The sequence below is a fragment of the Zophobas morio genome, unplaced genomic scaffold (genome assembly GCF_036711695.1).
Source record: "Zophobas morio isolate AGI-343-1 ecotype UQ-CSIRO unplaced genomic scaffold, CSIRO_AGI_Zmor_V1 ptg000030l, whole genome shotgun sequence".
NCBI classification, from domain to species: domain Eukaryota; kingdom Metazoa; phylum Arthropoda; class Insecta; order Coleoptera; family Tenebrionidae; genus Zophobas; species Zophobas morio.
In genome coordinates this window covers 527,632-554,126 of record NW_026972135.1, presented here as the reverse complement: position 1 = coordinate 554,126, position 26,495 = coordinate 527,632, and the positions used below count along the sequence as shown (strand labels likewise).

The following is a 26,495-nucleotide window of genomic DNA, read 5'->3' as shown; positions in this document are numbered from 1 at the left end:
ACTCTTAGTTCCAAAGCGAAATCCCCTATACACAAAAAATTACAGTGACGACGCCATTTTCGTTTGTTATACGCAATAAATCACACCAGTGCATAAACCCGTTCGTTTTTCATCAACCACGAAGAAAAATTTCAGTTAAAACAAGGTAAACCGTCCTTCCACCCTCCCTCTACCCTCTCCCCACAAAATCCCGCGGTTTCCTCCCACGAAGCCCCTTTTTTCCGTCTTCGAATTTTGACATTGATAATCAGCTGACACTCTTTGTGGACAGTCCGTTCAGATGATTCATTAATGTTATCATAAATAGTCATGATCCAAGCTGTGAAGCCCCGTCTCTCCAGTATTGATTTTCCCAAATTCGATTAATCGTGTCTGTTTGCAGATGGCGAGTCGTAAAAAAGTTCTTCTCAAAGTGATCATTCTGGGTGATTCTAGTGTGGGTAAAACATCCTTGATGAACCAGTATGTGAATCGGAAATTTTCGAACCAGTACAAGGCGACAATCGGTGCTGACTTTTTAACGAAGGAGGTTACAGTGGACGATCGGTCGGTCACCATGCAGATTTGGGACACGGCTGGACAGGAGAGGTTTCAGTCGCTCGGAGTGGCGTTTTATAGGGGGGCGGATTGCTGCGTGCTGGGTAAGAGATTGTGATTTAATTTGGTAATTGTGGGTAATTGCATAATTGCGTTGGTGTGGAGACAAAGGGAACAATGGATTGGAATGTGTTGTTATCTCAGTAAGAGTGAACAACTTGGTAGTTTATGCTTACTTGAAATTGAAACGTTTTTTCGCCAAATTTATTAGTGTAATTATTCAATGTTATTTAGTAAAAATTAGATTTTTAATTTTAGTTTTTTGTTAACTCACAAAAAACAACTTCAAAAATTGGTCCAAGACAATTTTATGAAAATAATAAACTTTATTAACGGACTACGCCTTTTATATAAATACAAAAACATTCATTATATTAAACATAAATATATATACAATAAAAAATCATAACCCTAAAGCAGATTTACATTTACAATTAAAGGAATTAGAAAAATACCTATAAAATCTACTCATGATAGAGAATTTACAAGTCCTGATATCCTGGTGACAAGAATTTTTTCCGTAATTTTTTGAGAGAACTTTTCTCGGCCCAACAAATTCCGCAATAAATAATAACTAGATATATTTAAAGCTGACAATCAACGGGTAAAAATGTTTTTCGAAGAATTAAAAAATCAAAATGTCGATAGATCGAACAATCGAAAAGTTGAAACATCGCAATATCTGTAAATCGAAAAACTGAGAAATCAAAACATTTTAAAAATAAAAAAGTTGTAAAATTGAAAAACAGATGTCAAGAAATTGAATTAAGCAATCGTTAAATCGAAAAATGTAAAATTCAAACAATAAAAAAAAGGGAGAAATATAAAAAATATAAGTTAAAAAAATTGAAAATTAAAATATCGAAAAATTGAAAAATCAGAAAATTGGAACATTGGAAAATCTGGAAGTTGAAGAACCAAAAAATTGAAAAACTGGCACATCAAGAAATGAAACATCAAAAGAAGTTACGAATTGAAAAATTACAAATTAAAAAGTGAGAACCTGAAACTGATCAATCTAAAAATGGAAACATCGAAGTCTTTAAATCAAGAAATCGAAAAATTGTAAAATCGAGAAATCGAAACATGAAAAAATTAAAAAAGAAAAACTCGAAAAATTTAAAAACCGAGAAATCGAAAAGTCCAAAATTTAAAAAATCGGAACATTGGAAAATCGAAAAGCCGAAAAATCGGGAAATCGAAAAAATCGAAACATTAAAGAACTGAAAAATGGATAATTCCAGAAGTCGAAAAGTCGAAAAAAGAAATTGAAAAATTTTAAATTTAAAACATTGAAAAATTAAAATATCCAAAAACTGATAAATTGAGAAATCACAGACATCAAAAAATGGAAAAATCGAAAAATGGAGAAATCGAAATAACCCAAAATCGAAAAGTTAAAAATTGAGAAATTTGAAAATTTATAAAAAAAAAATGAAAAGTCGAGAAATCGAAATCTATAAATCGAGAAATCGAAAAATTGAAAAATCTAAAACCGAGAAGTCGGAAGATCGCGAAATAGAAATATCCAAATACTGAAAAATTCAGAAATCAAAAAAACAAAATTTTTAATAACTGAGAAATTAAAATATCGAAAATTCGAGAAATCGACGTCAAGAAATCGAAAAACCGAAATGCCAAGAAACCTAATCAAAAAATCGAAAAATGAAAAATTAAGAAACTGAAAATATGAGAAATCGAAAAATCTGAAATTTAAAAAAAATAAAAATTCAAGATTCGAAAAATTGATAAAATTTAAAAAATTAAAAATCGCAAAACTGAGACATCGAAAAATCTGAAATTAAAAAAATTGAAAAATTTAAGAATCGAAAAATTGATGAAAATTTAGAAAATTAAACATTTAAAAAAAGTGGCCAAAATCGAACAGTTCAAAATTCAAAACGAGAAACTGATCAATCTAAAAAGCGAAACATCGAAATCTACAAATCGAGAAATCGAAAAATTGTAAAATTGAGAAATCGGAACTTGGAAAAATTGAAAAATTTAACCGAGAAATCGAAAAATTCAAAATTTAGGAAATGGGAAAATTAAAGTACTGAACTACAAATCCGAAAAATTGAAAAATTCCATAACTGAAAGGAAAGTTTGGGAAATTTAAAATTTAAAAAATCGGTACATCGAAAAATTGGAAAATCGAAAATTTGGAAACGTCAAAAATTGAAAAATCGAAAAATTAAAAAATCGATAAATCGAAATATGAGGAAGTCGAAAACTAAAAAAATGAAATATTGAAGAACTGAAAAAACAAAAATCAAGCAATTGAAAAATTTTAAATTTACAAAATATCGAAAAATTGAAAAATCGAGAAATCGGGACATCGAAAAATGGAAAAATTGAAAAAATCGAAAAATTTAAAAACCGAGAAATCGAAAAATCCAAAATTTAAAATGTTGAAAACTCGGAACATCGAAAAATTGAATAACTGAAAAATCAAGAAACGAAACATCGATCGAGAAATCGAGAAGTTAAAAAATGGAAAAATTGAGAAATCGAAATGACCCAAAATCGAAAAGTGAAAAATTGAAAAAATAATTGAAAAGTCGAGAGATTGAACAACCGAGAAATCGAAATCCATAAATCAAGAAATCGAAAAATTGAAAAATCTAAAACCGAGAAGTCGGAAGATCGAGAAAACCAAACAACAAAAAATTGAGAAACTAAAGAATCGAGAAATTGATTAAAATAAAAAATCGGAAAATAGAAAAATCAAAATGTCGATAGATCGAACAATCGAAAAGTTGAAACATCGGAATATCTGTAAATCGAGAAACTGAGAAATCAAAACATTTTAAAAATAAAAAAATTGTACAATCGAAAAACAGATGTCACGAAATCGAATTAAGCAATGGTTAAATCGAAAAATGTAAAATTCAAAAAATAAAAAAAGCGAGAAATCGGAAAATATAAGTTAAAAAAATTGAAAATTAAAATATCGAAAAATTGAAAAATCAGAAAATTGGAACATTGAAAAATCGGGAAGTTGAAGAACTGAAAAATTGAAAAACTGGCACATCAAGAAATAAAACATCAAAAGAAGTTAAAAATTGAAAAATTACAAATTAAAAAGTGAAAACGAGAAACTGATCAATCTAAAAATCGAAACATCAAAGTCTTTAAAGCGAAAAATCGAAAAATTGAAAAATTGAGAAATCGAAACAATGAAAAATTAAAAAAAAAAACTCGAAAAATTTAAAAACCGAGAAATCGAAAAATCCAAAATTTAAAAAATCGGAACATTGGAAAATCGAAAAGCCGAAAAATCTGGAAATCGAAAAAATCGAAACATTAAAGAACTGAAAAATAGAGAATTGCAGAAGTCGAAAAGTCAAAAAACAAAAAATTAAGAAATTGAAAAATTTTAAATTTAAAACATTGAAAAATTAAAATATCGAAAAACTGATAAATGGAGAAATGCAGACATCAAAAAATGGAACAATTGAAAAAAATGAAAAATTGAGAAATCGAAATAACCCAAAATCGAAAAGTTAAAAATTGAGAAATTCGAAAATTAAAAAAAAAATTTGAAAAGTCGAGAAATCGAAATCTATAAATCGAGAAATCGAAAAATTGAAAAATCTAAAACCGAGAAGTCGGAAGATTGCGAAATCGAAACATCCAAAAACTGAAAATCCAGAAATCAAAAAAACAAAATTTTTAAAAATTGAGAAATTAAGGTATCGAGAACTCGACGTCAAGAAACCGAAAAACAAGATGCCAAGAAAACTAATCACAAAAGCAAAAAATTAAAAATTAAAAGAATGAAAAGACGAGAAATCGAAAAATATGAAATTTAAAAAATCAAAAATTAAAAAAAAAATTGGCCAAAATCGAAAAGTTCAAAATTGAAAACGAGAAACTGATCAATCTAAAAAGCGAAACATCGAAATCTATAAATCGAGAAATGGAAAAATTGTAAAATTGAGAAATCGGTACTTGGAAAAATTTAACCGAGAAATCGAAACATTCTAAATTGGGAAAATTAAAGTACTGAAGAATTAAAGATCCGAAAAATTGAAAAATTCCATAATTGAAAGGAAAGTTTGGGGAATCTAAAATTTAAAAAATCGGTACATCGAAAAATTGGAAAATCGAAAAGTTGAAAAACCAAATCATTAAAGAACTGAAAAATAGAGAATTCGAGAAGTCGAAAAATCGAAAAGTCGAAAAAACAAAAAATTGATTAATCGAGAAATTGAGAAACGTCAAAAATTGAAAAATCGAAAACTGATAAATCGAAAAATTAAAAAATCGAGAAATCGAAATATCAACAAGTCGAAAACTAAAAAGCTAAAATATTGAAGAACTGAAAAAACAAAAATCAAGCAGTTGAAAAATCGGGAAATCGGGACATCAAAAAATGGAAAAATTGAAAAAATCAAGAAACGAAACATCGATCGAGAAATCAAGAAATTGAAAAATCGAAAAATTGAGAAATCGAAATAACCCAAAATCTAAAAGTGAAAAATTGAAAAAATAATTGAAAAGTCGACAGATTGAACAACCGAGAAATCGAAATCCATAAATCAAGAAATCGAAAAATTGAAAAATCTAAAACCGAGAAGTCGGAAGATCGAGAAAACCAAACAACAAAAAAATTGAGAAATTAAAGAATCGAGAAATTGATTAAAATAAAAAAAAAATCGGAAAATTCAATAATTGACAAGCGGAAAAGTCGAAAAATCGAAAACCGCGAAATCGGAAAATTGAAGAATCGACAAATCGAAAAATTCCAAAACCGAAATTACCAAAAATTGGAAAAAAGAAAAATTGAAAAATTCCAAAATTGAAATATCGAAAAATGAAAAAATCGAGAAATTGGAAATTTGAAGAATCGAGAAATTGAAAAATCCCAACACTGAGTTGACGAAAAATAGAAAACTGACATAATAGCAAAATTGAAAAATCGAGAAATCGACGTCAAGAAATCCAAAAAACCGAGATACCAAGAAAGTAATCAAAAAATCTAAAAATAAAAAATTAAGAAACTGAAAAGATGAGAAATCGAAAAATCTGAAATTTAAAAAATTGAAAAATTTAAGAATCGAAAAATTGGTGAAAATTTAAAAAATAAAAACTCAAAATTAAAAAAAATGGCCAAAATCGAAAAGTTCAAAATTGAAAACGAGAAACTCATCAATCTAAAAGCGAAACATCGAAATCTATAAATCGAGAAATCGAAAAATTGTACAATTGAGAAATGGGAACTTGGAAAAATTTTAAAAATTGAAAAATTTAACCGAGAAATCGAAAAATTCAAAATTTAAGAAATGGGAAAATTAAAGTACTGAAGAACTAAAATTCCGAAAAATTGAAAAATTCCATAACTGAAAGGAAAGTTTGGGAAATCTTAAATTTAAAAAATCGGTACATCGAAAAATTGGAAAATCGAAAATTTGAAAAACCAAATCTTTAAAGAACTGAAAAATGTAGAATTCCAGAAGTCGAAAAAACAAAAAATTTGTTAATCGAGAAATTGAGTAACCGAAAAATCGAAAATTTGCAAACGTCACAAATTGAAAAATCGAAAACTGATAAATCGAAAAATTAAAAAATCGAGAAATCGAAATATCAAGAAGTCGAAAACTAAAAAGTTGAAATATTGAAGAACTGAAAAAACAAAAATCAAGCAATTGAAAAATCGAGAAATCGGGACATCAAAAAATGGAAAAATGGGAAAAAATCGAAAAATTCAAAAACCGAGAAATCAAAAAATCCAAAATTTAAAATGTTGAAAACTCGGAACATCGAAAAATTGAATAACTGAAAAATCAAGAAACAAATCATCGATCGAGAAATCGAAAAGTTGGAAAATCGAAAAACTAAGAAATCGAAAAAAAATAATTGAAAAGTCGAGAGATTAAACAACCGAGAAATCGAAATCCATAAATCGAGAAATCGAAAAATTGAAAAATTAAAACCGAGAAGTCAGAAGATCGAGAGAACCAAACAACGAAAAATTGAGAAATTAATGAATCGAGAAATTGATTAAAATAAAAAAAATGAAAAATCGGAAAATTGAATCGGCAAATCGAAAAATTCCAAAACCGAAATTACCAAAAATTGGAAAAAAGAAAAATTGAAAAATCATAACATCGAGAAGTTGGAAAATCGAAAAGTCGAGAAGTCGAAAAATTGAAGAATTGAAAAATTGGGAAATCGAAAAATTGAAAAATTCCAAAATTGAAATATCGAAAAATGAAAAAATCGAGACATTGGAAATTTGAAGAATCGAGAAATTGAAAAATCCCTACACTGAGTTGACGAAGAATAGAAAACTGAAATATAGAAAAATTGAAAAATCGAAGAATAATTGAAGAATAAAAAATTAATGAATTGGAAAATTGAGAAGTCGGAAAATTAAAAAATCAAGAAATGGAAATTTGGAAAATCGAGAAATTGAATAATCGACAAATCGAAAATTTAGAAACGTCAAAAATTGAAAAATTGTTAAATTGAAGAATCGAAACATTAAAAAATCGAGAATCGAAATGTCAAAAAAAAGTTGGGATATTGAAGAACTGAAAAAACAATAAATGAATAAATTAAAAAATTTCAAATTTAAAAAATTGAAAAATTAAAATATCGAGAAATCGAGACATCAAAAAATGGAAAAATTGAAGAAATCGAAAAATTTAAAATGTTGAAAAATCGGAACATCGAAAAATTTAAAAATTGGTCTAAAGAGTTTAGACAGTACTTCCCTCGCTGTCGGAAACTTGACGACTGCATGCCTATTGTGTTTTTTTTCTCATTACATTTTTGTAGTGGGAATTTAAAAAAAAATTGCGATGACGTCATCAACATTTTTGCAAGGACACGTATATCAGTTGGGATAGATGTAGTGTAATATTAAGAATAAAATTATTATATTCTCAAATTTTCGGGAAAATGAATTGGGTCGTTTTGAATATTGATTTGTAATAATCAATAAAATAACGAAACAATTTACTCACGTATACCTACGTATCAGAGGCAACTGAAAATCGTGTATGTATAAACATTCTTAATTTAAGATGACAGGCGTAACAGCATACGTGAGAGTCAAACAGAGAAACTGTAAACAAAACGACCATCGGTTTTATTGCTTCGACTTCCGCTTATTATATAAAACATTGGGTTTTATTTTAATTCTTGACGGTGAAATTCACAATTGGTTGATTATAAACATGTCTATTTCACATTCGCGGAACCAAGTGAGCGCATAAAACAAATGCAGGTCTGTAATGTTCAAGTCGATGTAAATAAGCATGCTACCCTTATGTTTCAACCGAGTTTTTCCTTTAACAAATTTTGTGTCTACCAAATTGGGTTGGTTGGGGTGTAATACTAATAATAAGTGTTGCCTTTAATTTAATCAATAAAATAAATTGACTTCATTAATTTTTTTGAACCACCTCTTAAGAAAATCTAAAAAATATGAATGGAATGATAAATCACAAGTACAAACTCATCATATTTTTTGCATTTTAGATAGGATTTATTCAGCAAAATTTAAGGGTGACGTCATCAATTTTTTTAGGAGGGATGAACAAATACATTTTGAACAAAAGTTTACCATGCTTACAATAACTTTAAAATATTCCCAAGATTTCAAAGCATTCGGTTTTGTAATTCCTGATTAAATCGATAAAATAAATTCACGCCTTCATTAATTTTTTTGAGTCACCCTGCATATGCAAATCCAAAAATATGAATGGAATGATAAATCACAAGTACAGACTCATCATATTTTGTACATTTTAGATACGATTTATTCGGCAAACTTTTGAGCTGACGTCATCAGTTTTTTGTAGAAGATAACCAAATATATTTTGACTAAAAATTTATTATGCTCTTTATAACCTTAAAACATCTGCAAGATTCCAAAGCATTCGGTTTTGTAGTTCCTGATTAAATCAATAAAATAAATTTACGCATTCATTAATTTTTTTGAGTCACCCTGTATATGCAAATCGAAAAAATTTGAATGGAATGATAAATCACAAGAAGAGACTCACCATATTTTGTACATTTTAGATAGGATTTATTCAGCAAAATTTTGTGGTGACGTCATAAATTTTTTAGGGGGGACGACCAAATACGTTTTATCAAAAATTTACCATGCTTATGATAATTTTAAAATATCTTCAAGATTTCGAAGCATTCGGTTTTGTAGTTCCTGAGTAAATCAGTAAAATAAATTTACGCTTTCATTTATTTTCTTGAATCACCCTGTATATGCAAATCCAAAAAATATGAATGGAGTGATAGATGACAAGTACAGGCTCATCATATTTTGTACATTTTAGATATGATTTATTCCACAAACTTTTGAGCTGACGTCATCAAGTTTTTGGAGGGGATAAGCAAATATTTTTTGACTAAAGATTTATGATGCTCTTTATAGCCTTAAAACATCTGCAACATTTCAAAGCATTCTGGTTAGCAGATTAAAAATTAAATTTCAAAATGTTGTTTTATAATTTTGATTTTTTTTCCAAAAATCTGGACGTTTCGGGTGAAAAGTCGATTCAGAGTTGTAAACTACATGTGTAGGACTATGTTATTTTATACAATTTAAGACCCATTTACTATGTACAATTTTGAAGTGACGTCATCGCATTAGTGGTGGGGATGATTAGACAAATTTTGGTTAGCGTTTTACCATCTACATGATATTCTTAATATAAGTACAAAATTTCACAACAATCGGTCGAGTACTTTCGGAGATTATCTGTCTAATAAAATCCGGGACGGCAGACGGACAGACGGACGGACAGACGGACGGACAGACGGACGGACAGACGGACGGACAGACGGACAGACAGACGGAAATGGGAGACCTATTTCTTCGTTTTCTAGGGGTCATGAAAGATCGAGAAAACGTAAAAGTAGAGAGTCGGCCGACGGACTCGATTACAATACTTCCTTTGCTTACGCTCGGGAAGTAAAAATCTAAAACCGAGAAGTTTGAAGATATAGAAAACGAAACAACAAAAAATTGAGAAATTAAAGAATCGAAAAATTGTTACAAATAAAAAAAATAAAAAATCGAAAAATTGGAAAATTGAAAAATTGTTAAATTGAAAGATCGGAAAATTGAGAAATCGAAAAATGAAAAACTCTAGAAATTGCATATTTGAAGAACCGAGAAATTGAGAAATCCCAACACTGAGTATCGAAAAATTGAAACTCGAGAAATAGAAAAATTGAATTGAAAAATTAAAATATCCAAACAACGAAAAATTGAAGAATCAGAAATTAAAGAACTGAAAAATTGAAAAATGAAAAAATCGGAAAATGGAAAATTTGAAGAATTGAGAAATTGAAGAATCGAAAAATTGGAAATTTGAAGAATCGAGAAAGATATCAAAAAAATTAAAATCGACAAACAAAAAAATTGAGAAATCGAAAAATTGAAGAATAAAACAACTGAAAAATTCCAAGACTGAAATATCGATAAATCGGGAAATCGGGAAAAATGGAAAAGCCGGAAATCAAAAATTGTTATATTTCTACAATTTTGATTTTTTTTCCAAAAATATCAATATCTTAAGATGAAAACTCAACACGGATTCATAAACTACAAGTTCAGGACTATGTTACTGTTTAACATCTAAATAACATTTCTTCAACAAAATTGACAGATGACATCATCAATAGTTTCAGAGATTATCTGTCTAATAAAAATCGGGACAGACGGCAGATAGACAAAGGGAAACGGGGACAAAATTGTGTTTTATTAATGATTGCTTAACTTTCATTGGAGTAGAATTTTGTAATTTATGTGAAATAATATTCAAATGAAATCATCTCATCACGACAAACTAGAACAGAATATATGACGTTACTTAATATAAGTAGTGAAGAATGTACACGTATACCTTGGAAATTCCAAGTACGTATTATGATCGAACAAAAAAATAGATATAAGAAAAGTTGTTTTAAGTTTTAGCAACATTGGATTGTTCATGAATCAAAAATCGTTTGTGTATAGACGAATTAATCGTTTAATTATTTCCAGGAATTTAGAAATAGAAGTGACTAATATTTTGTGAATGCTTTGTTACAATTGGAGCATTCATCAACAATCAATTGTTTGATTATTTGATTTTTGTAATAATTATAATCAACTGAGCAAAACAACTTGAATTGGCCTAAAAAGGAAAAGTTCAGTTTAGTGCGATAAAATACGTGGTAATTGAAATATTTATATGTAAATATGTTTTATAAAATGAAATTCTACAAGGTTGTGAGATTCATGTTCGTACATTAATTATGAATTCTAAAAAACAAGAAGGCCGCAAAAGATAGTTCTCATTTAGTTCCATAATTAAGGATGTGATCATTTTCCTTTGTTAAATTTTGTTATCTGGGCGATAGCAAATGTCACAGGATCAATAGATGATTTCACATGTGTTTGAGCGTTCGAAGTGACTCATTGTTAATATCAATAGGAAAGAACTGATTTTAGGTTTAAAAAAAAAGCGCCAAAATAGGGGAAGTTTTAGGAAAAAGAAATTTTACGCAATGTCTGGTTTTCTTTGAGATCTACATTTATTTTATTATTTTACATAATCTTAATCTTCGTTAAAACTTGCATGACAAATTCGATATTTTTCAAAATTTTTGGTCGAAACATTTTTTCTTTTGTCTGCTAGAACATTTTTATACCTAGAGAAGGATCTCTGAACATCACACGATGTTAAAGGAGAATATTTCTTTATTAAATCTTTTGCCCTAGAATCCCCTGTTTAGTCATTAGTATTATTGGTGTCACTTTTTTTTAATGTCGCAAATCTTTCACGACTAATTCTTTTCCAGTGTTCGACGTGACCGCCCCCAACACCTTCAAGTCTCTCGACAGTTGGCGTGACGAATTCCTCATCCAGGCGTCGCCCCGCGAGCCCGAGAATTTCCCCTTCGTCCTCCTAGGCAATAAAGTCGATCTCGAGCCCCGCGCCATCTCGTCGAAAAGGGCGCAACAGTGGTGCCAGATGAAGAACAATATACCTTATTTCGAGACATCGGCGAAGGAGGGACTCAACGTCGAGCAGGCTTTCCTGGCGATCGCGAAAAACGCCCTAGCGCAACAGAATTCGACCGTCGATCTATATAACGAATTCCCCGATCAAATCAAACTCACCAACACGAATAAACCGAGCAGTAATGGAGATTCTTGCGCATGTTAGGTTTGAATTTTTATTATTATTATATTAATATATATAATGAGGGTTTTGGCGATTTTTTTTCTGCTCAATGTGATATGAAAAACCTCTACTTTTTTTTTCACTCAAAATTTCACTTGGAGTATGATTTGCAAGTGTAAATACAGTTGTTGGAGAAATTTTTTAAATGCATTATTTGCCTTGTAGGTTTTTTAGATTCCAGCAGTAATATCTCGAGTGTTCGAGTTAAGTTTTATTATTAAATTAAGTGTTCTGTGTTGTAGGCTAATTATTTATAGCAAATAGAAAATTTATATATATTTTTTTTAACCAATTCAAGCGTTTTTCTGTAGTATATCATCAAATTTGTATATTATAGACGTTATAAGATATATAAATATGTAATGGTATATATGGGTGTTTTATTTGATTGGAAGTGGAAGAAAGGAAAGTGTGCAGATTGTGTGTAGAAATTTTATTTTGTACCATGTGTGTATTGTTGGTTGCATACACGTCCACAATTTACGATTTTCATTAAAGCTCAAAATAAAGGGCGTCGTTACACACTGGTTTTTATTTAAACAATACAATTTAAGTTATATTTTATAAAATTGTTTAGTTTCTTATAAATTAGACATTTTTTTTTATTGGACTTGTCAGGCAACCAATAATACACAATTCACCATCATTAAAATTGTAATTTTAGAGCAATGTAAATTTACTATTAGTGTTATACATTCACATAAAAGTTAATAAAAATTTGAAGCAATAATAAAGATTCATTTTTACCCCCCTGAATGTTTTATACCTTCATTTTTCATTTGATTATTAATATTCTTGATCAACAATGCAACATAATTTGGAACAGATTTCCATATTGTGTTTCGGCCAAGTTAGAATTAAATGAGTAAATCTATAGGTATAAAATCAGTCACCACTTTTCAATGTTGCTTTTCTAACCATTAAATGATAAAATTGGTCGAAGTTTATTTAAATCGAGAAACAGAAAAAAATCAAAATGGAAAATTGAAAAATCAAGTCAAAAATTAAAAAATTCGAAAAATTAAAATATCGAAAAATTGAAGAATTGAAAAATTTAGAAAATGTAAAATTGGAAAAATCGAAAAATTTAAAATTCTCAACGTAAAAAAATCGAAATATCTAAAATAGACAAACTGAAAAATTCGAAAACTAAAATGAAAAAATTGGAAAATCGATCAATTGAAAAATCTAAAACCTGAAAATTGAAAAGTGGAAAAAGAGAGAAATCGAAAAATTCAAAAACTGAGGAATAGAAATATTGAAAAATTCCAAAGCTGACATATTTGTTAAAATTGGAAAATCAAAGAAAAATTGAAGAAATGAAAACTGAAAAATTGAGAATTCGAGAAATCGAATCGTCGATAAATTAACAAATTGAAAAAATGAAAATTTAGAAACGCCAAAAATTGAAAAATTTTAAAATAGAAGAATTGAAGAATCAAAAAATTTCAAAAATCGTTAAACTGAAACATCGGAAAATTGAGGAATCGAAAATGGAAAACTGGAAATCAAATAATTGAAAACTTGAAAAATTAAAAATAATCGAAAGACCGGTATGTCAAGAAATAGGATAAAAAAAAATTGTAAAATCGAAGCATCGACACATCAAAAGATTGAAATTTTGAAAAAAGTCAGTAATTTTAAAATCTAAAATTTAAAAAATTAAAAATTGAAAAACGGAAAACTGGAAACTCAAAAAACCAAAAACTGAGAAACTGTAAAATTCCAAAACTGAAATGACGAAAAAGGGGGAAAGAGAATCAGAAAATCGGAAAGTCGAAAAATCAAGAAATCGAAAAATGAAAGAAACTGAAAAACCGAGATATCAATAAATCGGGAAAAAATCGAAAAATTGAAAAATCCAAACGTCATATAATTTATAAACTGAAAAATCAAAAATTTAAAAATTCGAAAAATCTAAAATTTAAAAAATTGAGAAATTAAAATATCGAAAAATTGACGATTCGAAAAATTGAAAAATCTAGAAATCGAAACATCAGAAAATTGAAAAAAATTTCAAAATCAAATAACCAAAAATGGAGAATCTGAAAAATTTCAAAACTGAAATAAAGAAAAACTTTTATTGTAGGGTCTAATTTCGGGACCGCTTTTTGGGAGGTGTCCGTTACAGGAGGTTTCACTGTATGTGCATACATCAAATAGGTTTTCAATTTATGGATACAACAAATATATTTATTTTTTTATCAATCTCTCTCCAGTGGACACTTCTCAATTACGGACACTTTCTGAATCATCACACCTGTCCGTTGTAGAGAGGTTTTGCTGTAGAACCTTTATTTTGTACCATGTGTGTATTCTTGGTTGCAGACACGTCCACAATTTACGATTTTTGTTAAAGTTCAAAATAAAGGGCCCTGTTGCAGACTCTGAGTTTTATTTAAACAATACAATTTCAGTTGTATTTTATAAAATTGTTTAGTTTCTTAGAAATTAGACATTTTTTTTGTTGAAGTTATCGGGCAACCAATTATACCCGATTCATCATCATTAAGAAATGTAATTTTCTAATTTTATTAGAGAAATGTAAATTTATTAGTGTGATTATAAATTCATATAAAAGTTAATAAAAATTTGAAGCAATAACAAATATTCGTTTATTTTATCCCCCTGAATGTTTTATAGGTCGTTGTTTCAAGTAAGCATGCTAATTTTTCATTTGATTGTTATTCTTGTTCAGCAATGGCACATAAGTTGCAAAAGATTTCCATAGTGAGTTTCGGCCATTCACCACTTTTATTGTTTTTCTAACCATTAAATGAAAAAACTAGTCGAAGTTTATTTAAGTCGAAAAATTCAAAAATCAAAATATCGAAAAATTAAAACATCGATAAATCGAGAAACTGAGAAATTAACAATTTGAAAAATTCCAAAACTGTAATGACAAAAAATTGGAAAATTGAAAAGTCGAAATATTGAAAAATTGTAAAATTGAAACATCAAAAGATCGAAAAATGAAAAAGTCGAGATCTCGAAAAATTGAGAAATCGAAGTAGCCCAAAATCGAAAAGTTAAAATTGGAAAACTGAGAAATTTAAAATTAAAAAAAAATCGATTAACCGAAAAACAGAAAGATGTCAAGAAATCAAATCAAAAAATCGTAAAATCGAAAAACTGAAGAATCGAAAAACAGAGAAATTGAGAAACTGAAAAATTCCAAAACTCGAATGACGAAAAACGAAATCAAAATTCGAACATGGAAAATTTAAAAAATCAAAAAGCCGAAAGGTCGAATATCGAGAAATCTAAAAACTGAAAAATCGAGAAGTGTAGAAATTGAGAAATTGAAGAATCGAAATAAGTGTGTCGAAAAATTGAAAATTGAGAAATTGAAGAAGTGAAAAAGCTATTAATCAAGAAACTGAGAAATCGAAAATTAGAAATCTCAAAAATTGAAGAATCGACAAAGTGAAAAGTCCCAACACTGAACTAACGAAAAATTCTGAAATTTAGAAGTCGAAAAGCCGAAATTTTAAAAAACTCAGAATTCTAAAAAATGTTATACATATAGGGATCTAAAATTTAGATTTTTTTTACAAAAATCTCGATCTCTAGGATAACAATTCAACACGGATTCATAAACCACAGGTTCAGGACTGAGTTACTTTTTAACATTTAAATAACATTTAAATTGACAAGAGGTCCGTTAAACTATATAAAGATATACGGGCTGTTTCTTTAAAGAAAACTAAGTTGTGCGTCACTCCTTAAAAATCGAGCACACTGTATAGTTAACAATAATTTTATAGCACAGTACGCTTAGGGATTCATCTGTGAATTCATCCTAATTTTTATTCCCAAGCGTAAGGTAGGCAGATATTTAGTAACCACCGTTGTAATTAAGAGAGCCGTGTCATCATAACAAGTTAACCTTGAACTAACCAATCAGGCTCGAGTTTTCTGTTAATGTTAAACTGTATGTGACGTCGATGCTTGTGCTGCAACAGCAAGACTTTCTTCGATGTAACGTATGTTCATACTATGGTCAATTACAGGTGGGTATACTTTGGAATGTTATTACATCTAAATTTTACTATAAATCGAATAAAAAAAATCGTTAGTCTTAACTTCCATGTACACATTTCTTGTATTATAATAGATAATAACACTTTCATGCTACAATTACTTTTGTTGTTTACAATATATGTCTTTCTGCGTTAACAGTGTTGATTGTTATCAAGTTATCATCATTATCATTTATTTATTTTTGGTATTGGAATTAATAGATGAATTTTATCTACTGCGCCGTAATAAGGGTCTTATCGATAAGACAGGTATATAGTGTTTATGCTTTCAACGAACTAGTTTTAATATTATAGCTACATCATTTTTTAAAAGATAAATGAGTTTTGTTATTGTTTCAAGGGTTAGAATATGTTTACAAACGATATTGAGGTAAGTCAACCACTTGCACAAGATTCTAGACATGTGTCAGTAATTTTTATAACCGACTCTTTTTAAATATGTGTTTATTTATTTATTTATTTGTTTATATTTAAACGAATCCCAAATCTATAGAAAAAATGTTGCATGAAGGATAATGGTAACTGCTGTTATCCCACTGGTGATGGTGACGTAGTCGTTAAGTAGGGCTTCTTAAATACATAAAAAGTATGTTTTAAGACAATAATGTTTTGATACCAGTACTTAATTGATAAGAATTAATATACGAGCTTTTAAGATATTAAGCCGCTTTTAGTGTAGGTACTCACGTGTTTAAATTACTTCAATGTTTACGATCTCAATAACGTATTTTTGAAATTTTGATTTTGCAACAAAGAAATGAGATTACTTTTTATCAGACATGGTTTTGATTGTGAAAGTATATCGCAGTTATCTTAAATAAAACAACATTTTTTATATATTCTACTGGGTAATTTTGTACAAACTTTCAATGTCTTTGTCGTGATTTTGGGTAAATTTTTAGTGACTTTCCATCATGGAAAATAAATCGAGACCACATACTCACGGACGAGAAAAATTCAAACAAAATGAAGAAGTAGAACTGTCCAGCAGAAAGCCACAGACTAAATATGTACTTCCTAGTCCAAATGGTATCAGTGTTACTGCTTCAGGAAGTGAAGCGAAAATTTCACCTACGAAAAAGGTAAATTCTTTAGTTGTTTCCAAAATTATCAAAATTTAAGCAAAATTTTCTGATAATGTTATACATTTTTTATAAAACTTAACACAAAAACATTGCTTATCTTGTTAGACTTGTAATTAAAAAAAAATTGATGTTGATTTCGTAAAGAATTTATGTGGAAACATTGATCAAATTTTATGGTGTAAATAGTAAAACAGATAAACTTTGGTGCTGAACTGCCGATGCCCTGTTAAGAGTGGACTAGATTAGATGGAATTGAGATTACAAAAAATTTCGACAGAACTGTACTATGCTTTGCTCCTGAAGTGTATGTAGCCCAACAAATTTCCTTGAAAAATTATAAAAATTGTTTGCGATTTTTGTTTTTTGATAACCTCTATAAAGTAAAAATTATGGGGAAAATAACACTCCAGTTCTTCAGTTTTTACATGTTTTTTGTTTTTTAATTTTTCGAGTTTTTATGTTTAAATTTTTCAGTTTTTCAATTTTTCAACTTTTGAATTTTTTAATTTTTAGATTTTGCAATTTTTCGTTTCGGTTTTTTATCTTCTTTATGTTTTCACTTATTCAATTTTTCAAAGTTCCGATTTTATATTTTTTTTGTTTCTCCATTTTAAATTTTGTCAGTATTTTATTTGTTCAGTTTTAGATTTTTGAGTTTTCAATCTTTCATCTTTAAATTTTGCGATTTTTTAATTATTCATTTCTTCAAATTGTTAATTTGTAGTTTTTCGTTTCGGTTTTTTGTTTCTTTTTATTTTCATGTATCTAGATTTTTCTATGTTCAGATTTTATAATTTATTTGTTTTTTCAATTTAAATAAATCAAAATCACTAAAATTTCAATTTTTCGGTGTCAAAATTTTTAGAGTTTACAATTTTTACGATTCAATACTTTTTCGAGTTTACAATTTTTGCATTTGGGTTTTCCAATTTTTCGATTCGATTCGTTTTTTCTTTTTGCCAATTTGTCGATTCATTAATTTTTCGATTTTGTTTCTTCAGTTATTCGATTTGAAGTTTTCCGATTTTGCAATTTTTTGGTTTTTCAGTTTTTCGATTTTTCAATGTCTTACGATTTTTAATTTTTCGATTTTTCAATTATTCGAATCAAAAAAATGGAAACATTGCAGAATTGTAAAACCAAAAAATTAAAATTGAAAACGTTAAAAAATCTAAAAAAGAAAAATTGAAACATCGAAAATTCGTAAAATTTGAAAAATTGCAAATCGAGAAATTGAGGAAACGATAATTGAAAATTTCGGAATTCAAGAAATTGAAAAATTGAAAAAAACGAAAAATTGTGATATCAAAACATTGATAAAATATTATAAATCTAGATTTTTTGAGACATTATTAAATTTAAATCGAAAAACTAAAAATTCAGAAAAAATGGAAGACTGCATTTTTCAATTTTTTCCGAATTTTCGGTTTTTCGATTTTTCAGTTATTGGATTTTTCAATTTTTCGATCTTCGAATAAAAAAAATGGAAAAAGTGCAAAATTATAAAATTGAAAAATCAAAAATGAAAAAACGAAAAAGTATAAAATGAAAACTTTGAAAAATTTAAAAACTAGAAATCAAGAACTTGAAAAATAAAAGAAACGGAAATTCAAAAATTGAATGAATAAAAATTGTGAAACTTTAATCGAAAAAACGGAACACGTATTGGAAAATCAAGGAATTGAAAATCAAAGATTGGAAATTTAAAAAATTGAATAAAATCGAAAGAAACATTGAAAAAATAAAGGGAAAAAAATTGTGATATAAAATCTAAACAATAAAAATTTAAAAGCCGGGGAAAAGAAACATAAAAATCGAAGACTGAAAATCATGAAAGTGGAAAACTGTAACATCGAAAAATTACAAACGATAATTGGAAAATTTAAATGTCGAGAAACTGAAAAAATTGGACTTGAAAAACGAAAAATTGTGATATGAAAAAATTGGTCGAAGATTAATAAATTCAGATTTTTCGAAAAATTTTAAGATTTGATTTTTATGATAACACATAAATTCAAATAAAGATATGTATGTAATGTTAAAGTAAATACATACATACATATAAAGAAGCGTGCTACGTGCTTATTTCTTATTTGTCCAATAAAAATCCGTACAGACGGCAGACAGACAGCCAGACGGAAATGGGAGACCTATTTCCTCGTACTCTACAGGTCATGAAACGTTGAGAAACCACAAGAGTATGGTGGACAGATTTTCCCTCACCTTGAAGTTCAGTCTAAACAATACAAATTTTTAGTTAAATTAGAAAACTTTATTTTGCGAATTTATTTTAAGAGAAATAAAAATCATGTTGTGCAATTAAAAAACTGTTGAGATAAATTAAAGAATGTCTACATTTTCAGATTTCAAGTACACAGCCCTCCACGAACGCTGACAACACCTACAAATGCCACTACCTAGCAAACTTAATTTTAAAGCTCCTGCTTAACGATAACGTCGAAGATTTCAAGTTGTCATCCAGTACAAAGCAGTTTGATTCCTTCAACGACATTGTGGTTAAAATTAAAGCCAAAAATCGAACCGAAACATTCGTTTTTCTGTTGAAACCTGTGAGCGAACCAACACAAATAATCGAAATATTAAAGAAAACAACAAAAGGAGATTTTGACATCGGTGAAAACTGTGAGGTAAATCAACCTCGTAACTTAGTGGTGTACTATAAAGACAATACGAAGACCATAAGCCAGTTTAAGTCTGACAAACTGAAGACAAATCAATCCAGTGAACTGATACAAAGTTTGCATTCTGGACGTTGTCTCACGTTCAAAGCGAATGAAGAAAATTTTTATCTTTACACTGATCAGTTAGGTGTTCAAGAACTCAGAAAATGTGCATTGAAAACATTCAAGAAGTTTTTCAGCAGCGACGAGTCTGCTTTCCAGGAATATGTCCATTTTATAACTCGGTGTACTAGAAATAAAGGAAAAATTTTCGAATTGGATCAAATGTGGATGAGGCAGGTGATAGCCCTTTGTGTGTTTTCACCTATTATTAAACCACTGTCTTTTGTTGACGGTGGATCTGTCAGCAAAAACAGAAAAATTTTTCGAGAAGCCACTTCAAAATTTTGCTTTACTGTCATAAAGAAAACGAATTTCGAAAAAATCGAATCTGTGTGGTCGGATGTTGTTGCTAGTTTGGAAGACGTGGAAGAAGTGAACAGGGTAAACAACAAAAATCAGATTATAGAAGAAGTGATCAAAACAAAGAAGAGTCTTTATACCAACGAAGCATCGAAAGTAACAAAGTTGATGTGGTTGCTGGGGAAAAGTCCTTTAGTCGTGGAAGGAAGCCCACAGGTTTATCAAACGATAAAAATATGTCAAACTAAAAACCTTATCGTGCTGGATGATCAAGAAAACTGCCATCTTAGCACTAAAAGTGATCAGGAGTTTCAAAAGTTGTCGGATTTAAAATCGAACGAACAATTATACGAAGAAATTGTTAACAATTTCACCTACTCTTTGGAGGGTCAGAAAGCAACCACACTGAAAGACCTGTTCAAAATTTGCAACGACGTTGATAATTTTATTACTGTTGATAACATCGTCGAGATGTTGGAATCTCCTTTGTTGATCGGTAGTCAAAAGGAAGTTTTGCCATCCAGTTACATCAACAGAAAACTAACCAAGATAGCAATAGATGTTAAATTTTTGGAGGAGATGGATGCAAAAACTGTAGCTTTAGTTTCACGAGTCGAAGATATTAACACTTTCGTACAACGTGGACTTCCAGAATCAGAAATCAGAACAATAATCGACATAGACAGTGCTAAGCAAATCGAACACCACAAGATTTACGTTTGTAGGAATGACGTTTCACAAGAACGATTTACTACTTTGTGTGGAAACAACCCCGAGGTACGATTCCATCACTTCAGATATCTGGATGGTAACCATTTGGAGTGGATCAGGAGCGACGATTTCAACGAACTTGAAAATTTTCGGGTGGACCCCGAATCAAGTGAATATGTTCAACAAGCGTCACAAGTTTTCAACCACAGTGAACAACCCATCAATATTATTTGTGCCAACCCTGGCATGGGAAAAAGCACACTGATGAAGAGTTTGAAAAACAACACTTGTTCCTCAAAGTGGACCATTTTAATTTACGCCAGAAACCACGCTTTATATTTTGGAAAGAACGAATTCAAAGTAGACAAGTTTCTAAAATATTTTCTGGAAGTTGTGTTTCAAAAATACACAAATCCGTTGCACCAAAAAGTTTTCAAAGCAATGGTGGAGGAGAAGCAGATACAGTTAATATGGGACGGACTGGACGAAATTTCTGGGGGTATGTTGACTTCGCTGTTAACCCTGGTGGAAAAAATATCCAATCAAGGTATAAAACAATGGTTAACGTGTACAAATGACTTGAAAACTCGAGTGGAAAGTAGGCTGAAGGCGTTTTCACGAAATTTGAAGCAGTTGGAGGATGAAGAGCGAAAAGAATACGTCGAAAGTCGTCTACGAGTCCCCGAGAAGGAGCTTTCTAGAATTTTTCCTAAAATAAAGAACAATATAGAGAGTTTTCCCAACAGCGACATTTTGGGGATTCCGATGCAGATGTACATGCTGACGGAGTTGCTTTTGAACAACAAAAAAAAGTATCTCGGTTTGTTAGACGGTATTTTTACGGTTCTAGATTTATACGAGCATTTTATAGAAATTGTTTTGTACCGAAATAAAAAAGAAACCGCATTATGGAATGAACAGGATGCTCAAAATTTAAAGGAGGTTAAAATCAAACTTTATAAAAGCATTGCTGCTACTTTATTTAAATTTATCAAATTTCCTTACAACAAAGACACTAAAAAGTTTCTCAAGACAATTAAAAGTGTGGGAGATGACGCAGGGTTGATAAGTCGGGTGCCAAATGATAACGAAGCCGAATTTACTCACAACTCGTTTGGTGAATATTTTGCCGCTTTGTACTTATTCGAAAATGAAGCTTCTAAAGCACGCCACAAAAAATTTGTTGTGGGTGGTCGTTATAACAATATTCGATTTTTTTTGGATTTAATGTTAGCCAAAAATTCTAAATGTTTAGTAGCCGTAATATACAGGAATCCTACAATTTTGGAAGAGTGTACAGATGAAGATTTAAGTCAGAAAGATGTCATCGGGCGTGATGTTTTGAAAGTGGCTTCTGCCTGGACTAAGACTTTTCCAATTGGAGTGGAAAGAACTCTGCTTTTAAATATCAACACGTTGGAAAATAAAGGTATGCATTATCGTGAAGAACGCAAAAGATTTTCTAAGTTTGACCCATCGCTCGCTTCCTGTTTTAAGAAGTTGATGATTTTCTTCCCGTTTCTTATACCTTTCTTCGACGAGAGTGAGTTCACCGAAGAGTATTCACCCACCGTCTTGTACTACGCAATCCGGTTTGATTTTCTGATGATTTTCGAATGCTTGGAAATGTCTCCTTCGCTCAAAAACGCATACAACAAGTTAAATCCAGGGAACATTCTAGCTCTAGCGCTCTACAGCAGATCGAGACGAATTTTACAGAAACTCTTTTCCGAACAACGAGACTTTTTTGAGTGGGATTTTTTGGAACAACTACCGATTTCGAACTCTGAGATTGACGAAATATTTGTTTTTGTGTTACAAATGCCGGAATTTAGGGTAGAGGTTCCGAATTCTAGAGGTCAGTCCCTGGTACATTATGGGTGTGAGAAAAATTTGCCCAAAACGTTGCGTTTGTTAATTCTGAAAGATGCCAAACTGCATGTTCCGGATAAAAGGGGTAGAGTTCCCATGTGTATTGCGTATGATAATGGTCACTGGGATGTATTAAAACTGCTGGTAGCGAATGTTACGAAAATCGATTTTTGGGATGATAATGGTCGGCTGCCCATGCACCATGCATGCATTAGGGGAGATTTGGATACAATGCAGCTTTTGGTGTCGAATGGTATCCAAGTGAATGTTTCGGACGGAGATGGTCTGCAGCCAATTCATTATGCATGTAACGTGGAAAAATTTCCAAGGACGAATGGTGATAAAGAAGTATCAAATATGGTACGATTCCTGATAGATCATGGTACGAATGTGAATGTTCCGGGTCGAAATGGTCAGTTACCTATTCACTATACTTGTCAGAATGGATACTTAGACACAACGAAATCACTCATAGTGAACGGTGCCAAAGTCAACCATCCAGATGGAAATGGTCGATTACCCATTCATCATGCTTGTGAAAACGAACATCTAGATCTAGTAGAACTGTTGCTACGAACTGGTGCCAGATTGGATGTTCCTGATAAGGATGGTCGGCTGCCAATTCACTACGCGTGTGAAAAAGGACACTGTGACATAGTAGATTTACTGATAACGAGTGGAGCAAAAGAAGATGTACCAGATGGAGATGGTCGACTGCCCATCCACTACGCTTGCGCACAAGAACATCTAAATCTAGTAGAATTGCTGATTAGAAATGGTGTGAATGTGAATGTTCCTGATAAATCTAGACGACGTCCAATTCATTATGCGTGCGAAAAAGGACATTGTCCTGTAGTAAATTTACTGATCAAAAGTGGTGCAAAAGAAAATGTTCCAGATGGAGATGGTCGTCTGCCCATACACTACGCTTGCGAAAAAGAACTAGATCTAGTAGAATTGTTGATAAAAAATGGTGCGAAAATGGATGTTCCTGATAAGGATGGTCGGCTGCCAATTCACTACGCTTGCGAAAAAGAACATCAAGGTATATTAAAACTGTTGATAAATAATGGTGCGAAAATAGATGTTCCTGATAAATATGGCCGACTGCCAATTCACTGTGTTTGTGCAACAGAACATCTAGATCTAGTAGAACTGTTGATAAAGAATGGTGCGAAAGTGGATGTTCCTGATAAAAATGGCCGGTTGCCAATTCATTATGCGTGCGAAAAAGGGCACTCTGTTGTGGTCGATTTGTTGATAAAGAGTGACGTAAAGCTAGATGTTTCCGATGGAAGTGGTCGGCGTCCTATACATTATGCGTGCGAAAATAGTCATTCGAATATTGTAAAAATACTAGTGGAGAATTCTGCAGAGTTGAATGTTCCCGATCAAAAAGGTTGGCTGCCAATTCATTATGCGTCTGGAAATAACTACTTGGATCCACTAAGACTACTGATGACCCATTCCGTGAAAATAGATGCACCCGATGAAGATGGACGTCGGCCCATTCATTATGCGTGCGAAAAAGGGTATTTATTAACAACAAGTTTACTCAAAACATCTGGTGCGAAACTGGATGTTGTGGATAAAAGTCATCGGCTGCCGATTCATTATGCGTGTCAGAGTGGATATTTAGGTGTAGTCAAACTGCTGATAGCTAGTGGTGTAGCGCTGGATGTTCCTGATGATAATGGTTGGCTGCCGATTCATTATGCGTGCGAAGTTGGCCATTTAGATACAATAAATTTACTGATAACGAGTGGTTCGGAAGTGAATGTTCCTGATGGAGATGGTCGTTTGCCCATTGACCACGCCCGAGAAAAAGGACATCTGGACTGTGAGAATTTACTTGAAGGAAATGGTGCGAAAACGGCGTATACGTAATCAACCAGTTTTCCACCAAAATTCAAATTCAGACGCATTTTGTTCACGACGTATTAGCGTGTTTCTTATCAACGAAAATGACGCAAGATGTATTTATAAGAATACTTGAGTCGTTTATCGTTACAAAACAATTGAATTTTTGGAAATCAGATCTTAAGATTGTGTCGTAACAGTACTGTGTTAATTAAAAAATAAGATCAACAAATATGTTAAGATAATAAATTTGTTAAAAACAACGAACTACTTAAGTACTCGACGTAATCTAGCAGTTGGTTTTATTAAATGCCACCCTATCAGCGAAAATGACGGTATACGTATTTATAGTAATACTTGAATACTGATAACCATCAGTACAAAACAATTGAATTTTGGAAATTAGATCGTAAGATTGTGTGTCTAAACAGTATTGTGCAAAAAAATAAGATCAACAAATATTTGAAGATAATAAATGTGTTAATATATACGAACTAAATTTAATTTTTTCCTTTTTCCTGTAAATAATGTCCTACACATTGAGTAAATATGATGGTCTACTGTGCTATGCGTTTAATTGAAGTATATAGGTTTTAATCATTAAAATACAAAACTTGATTTGGTTGTAACGGTCTTGGAAGTTCTATGATTTAATTTATTTCAAGACTCGAATGTTTTTATTTAAATTTTCTGCCAAATGTCGCATTGGGTGGCTTTTGCAGGACCATTTTGTTTCCTTAGTTAATTTTTTACTCTTTTTTGGTTTTTAATTTTTATGTTTTTCCAAAAATAACTTTTGTGTTGTTCATTTTTTAAATTTAATTGGTATATTTGACTCTTTTTTTGCATTTTCAAATAAATTTTATTTAAAGATATTTATGTACAAGAGAGTTAGTAGACCATATCAGAATAATTCATTAAAACAACTGACGTAAATCACATACAAGTTAGCAGTATAAATAAGACAATTTTGGCCTCAAAATATAATTTTCAGAAAGGATTTTTGCGAATGTAAATACACACCTCAAAAAAATTAACGCAACACGTTGTTTTTGCTAATTTACTGTAAGAGATGCTCCTGTAGGCAACTGTAGCGTTTACAGTGAAGTAAAATAAAGACAAAACGAGCAAAAACAAAATTTACTACCAGAAGTTGGTCTTTTATCTTAGCCATTAAATGTTAATAACAATCCAACACAAGCAAAAGTCAAGTTAATACGAAGTATTTCCATCTCTAGCTCTAATAACAGCCTACATTAGTCGAGGCATACTCTCGATTAAACCCCTAATGTACTCTTACGGAAGATATTCCCACTCTTGCACGATGGCATTCTAGATGGCATTAAAGTCTCCAAGAACCAATCTGCGCTCCTTTATCCTCAGTTTCACATAGTCCCATACATGTTCAGTGTGGTTCATGTCGGGAGTCCTGGCTGGCCGTGGTAGAAGCAGAATTTCAACCTCTTCTAAATATCGTTGCACAATGTGAGCTGTATGAGACCGCGCATTATCGTGCATATAGTAAAATTTAGCCCTATGTAGGCTCCACAGGGCATAACATGAGGTTCCAAAACATCAGTAATATACCGTGTAGCTGTTAAACGAGCTCCTGGTAGCGCCACCAATTCAGTATGTCCGGTGTAGGAAATGCCACCCCAAAACATTATAGAGCTTCCTCCAAAATTTACTTGTAGAAGAATATTGGTAGGCAAATATCGCTTGCCAGGTCGTCTGTACATCAGTATACGACGATCTGAGGAATACAGCCAAAAACGAGATTCGTCTGCAAACAGTATATTGCTTCAATCCTCGACATTCCAAAGCTGATGATTTAGCGCAAAGTTTAAGCGCGCTACCTTGTGTGCCCTGGTGAGCAAGGGTGCTTTGGGAGGTACTCTTGGACGCATACCAACTTCTCGCAAACGATTTCGTATCGTTTGAGTACCCAGCACCACATCGCGAGCAGTTAAAATCTCTTTTTGGAGCATTTTTGCTGTGCAGTGTCGCGACCTG

The 26,495-nt window shown here is 30.7% G+C and overlaps 2 protein-coding genes across 3 annotated transcripts; both read left to right on the top strand.

Moving 5' to 3' along the window:
* Positions 1-29: 29 nt before the first annotated feature.
* LOC135139132 (ras-related protein Rab-7a) lies at positions 30-12,541 on the top strand. The gene is made up of 3 exons (XM_064069239.1): positions 30-145; positions 383-641; positions 11,422-12,541. Exons 2-3 carry the CDS (start codon positions 383-385, stop codon positions 11,787-11,789), a joined length of 627 nt encoding a protein of 208 aa, XP_063925309.1. The 5' UTR covers positions 30-145; the 3' UTR covers positions 11,790-12,541.
* Positions 12,542-16,125: 3,584 nt separating this feature from the next.
* On the top strand, positions 16,126-24,972 carry LOC135138030 (uncharacterized). Of its 2 annotated transcripts, none has more exons than XM_064067854.1 (3): positions 16,126-16,220; positions 16,753-16,932; positions 19,299-24,972. In XM_064067854.1, exons 2-3 carry the CDS (start codon positions 16,765-16,767, stop codon positions 24,507-24,509), a joined length of 5,379 nt encoding a protein of 1,792 aa, XP_063923924.1. In that variant the 5' UTR covers positions 16,126-16,220; positions 16,753-16,764; the 3' UTR covers positions 24,510-24,972. The 2 variants fall into 2 exon arrangements, with proteins under 2 accessions (XP_063923924.1, XP_063923925.1); XM_064067855.1 differs by lacking the exon at positions 16,126-16,220 and adding an exon at positions 16,630-16,698.
* The last annotated feature ends 1,523 nt before the right edge of the window (positions 24,973-26,495 follow it).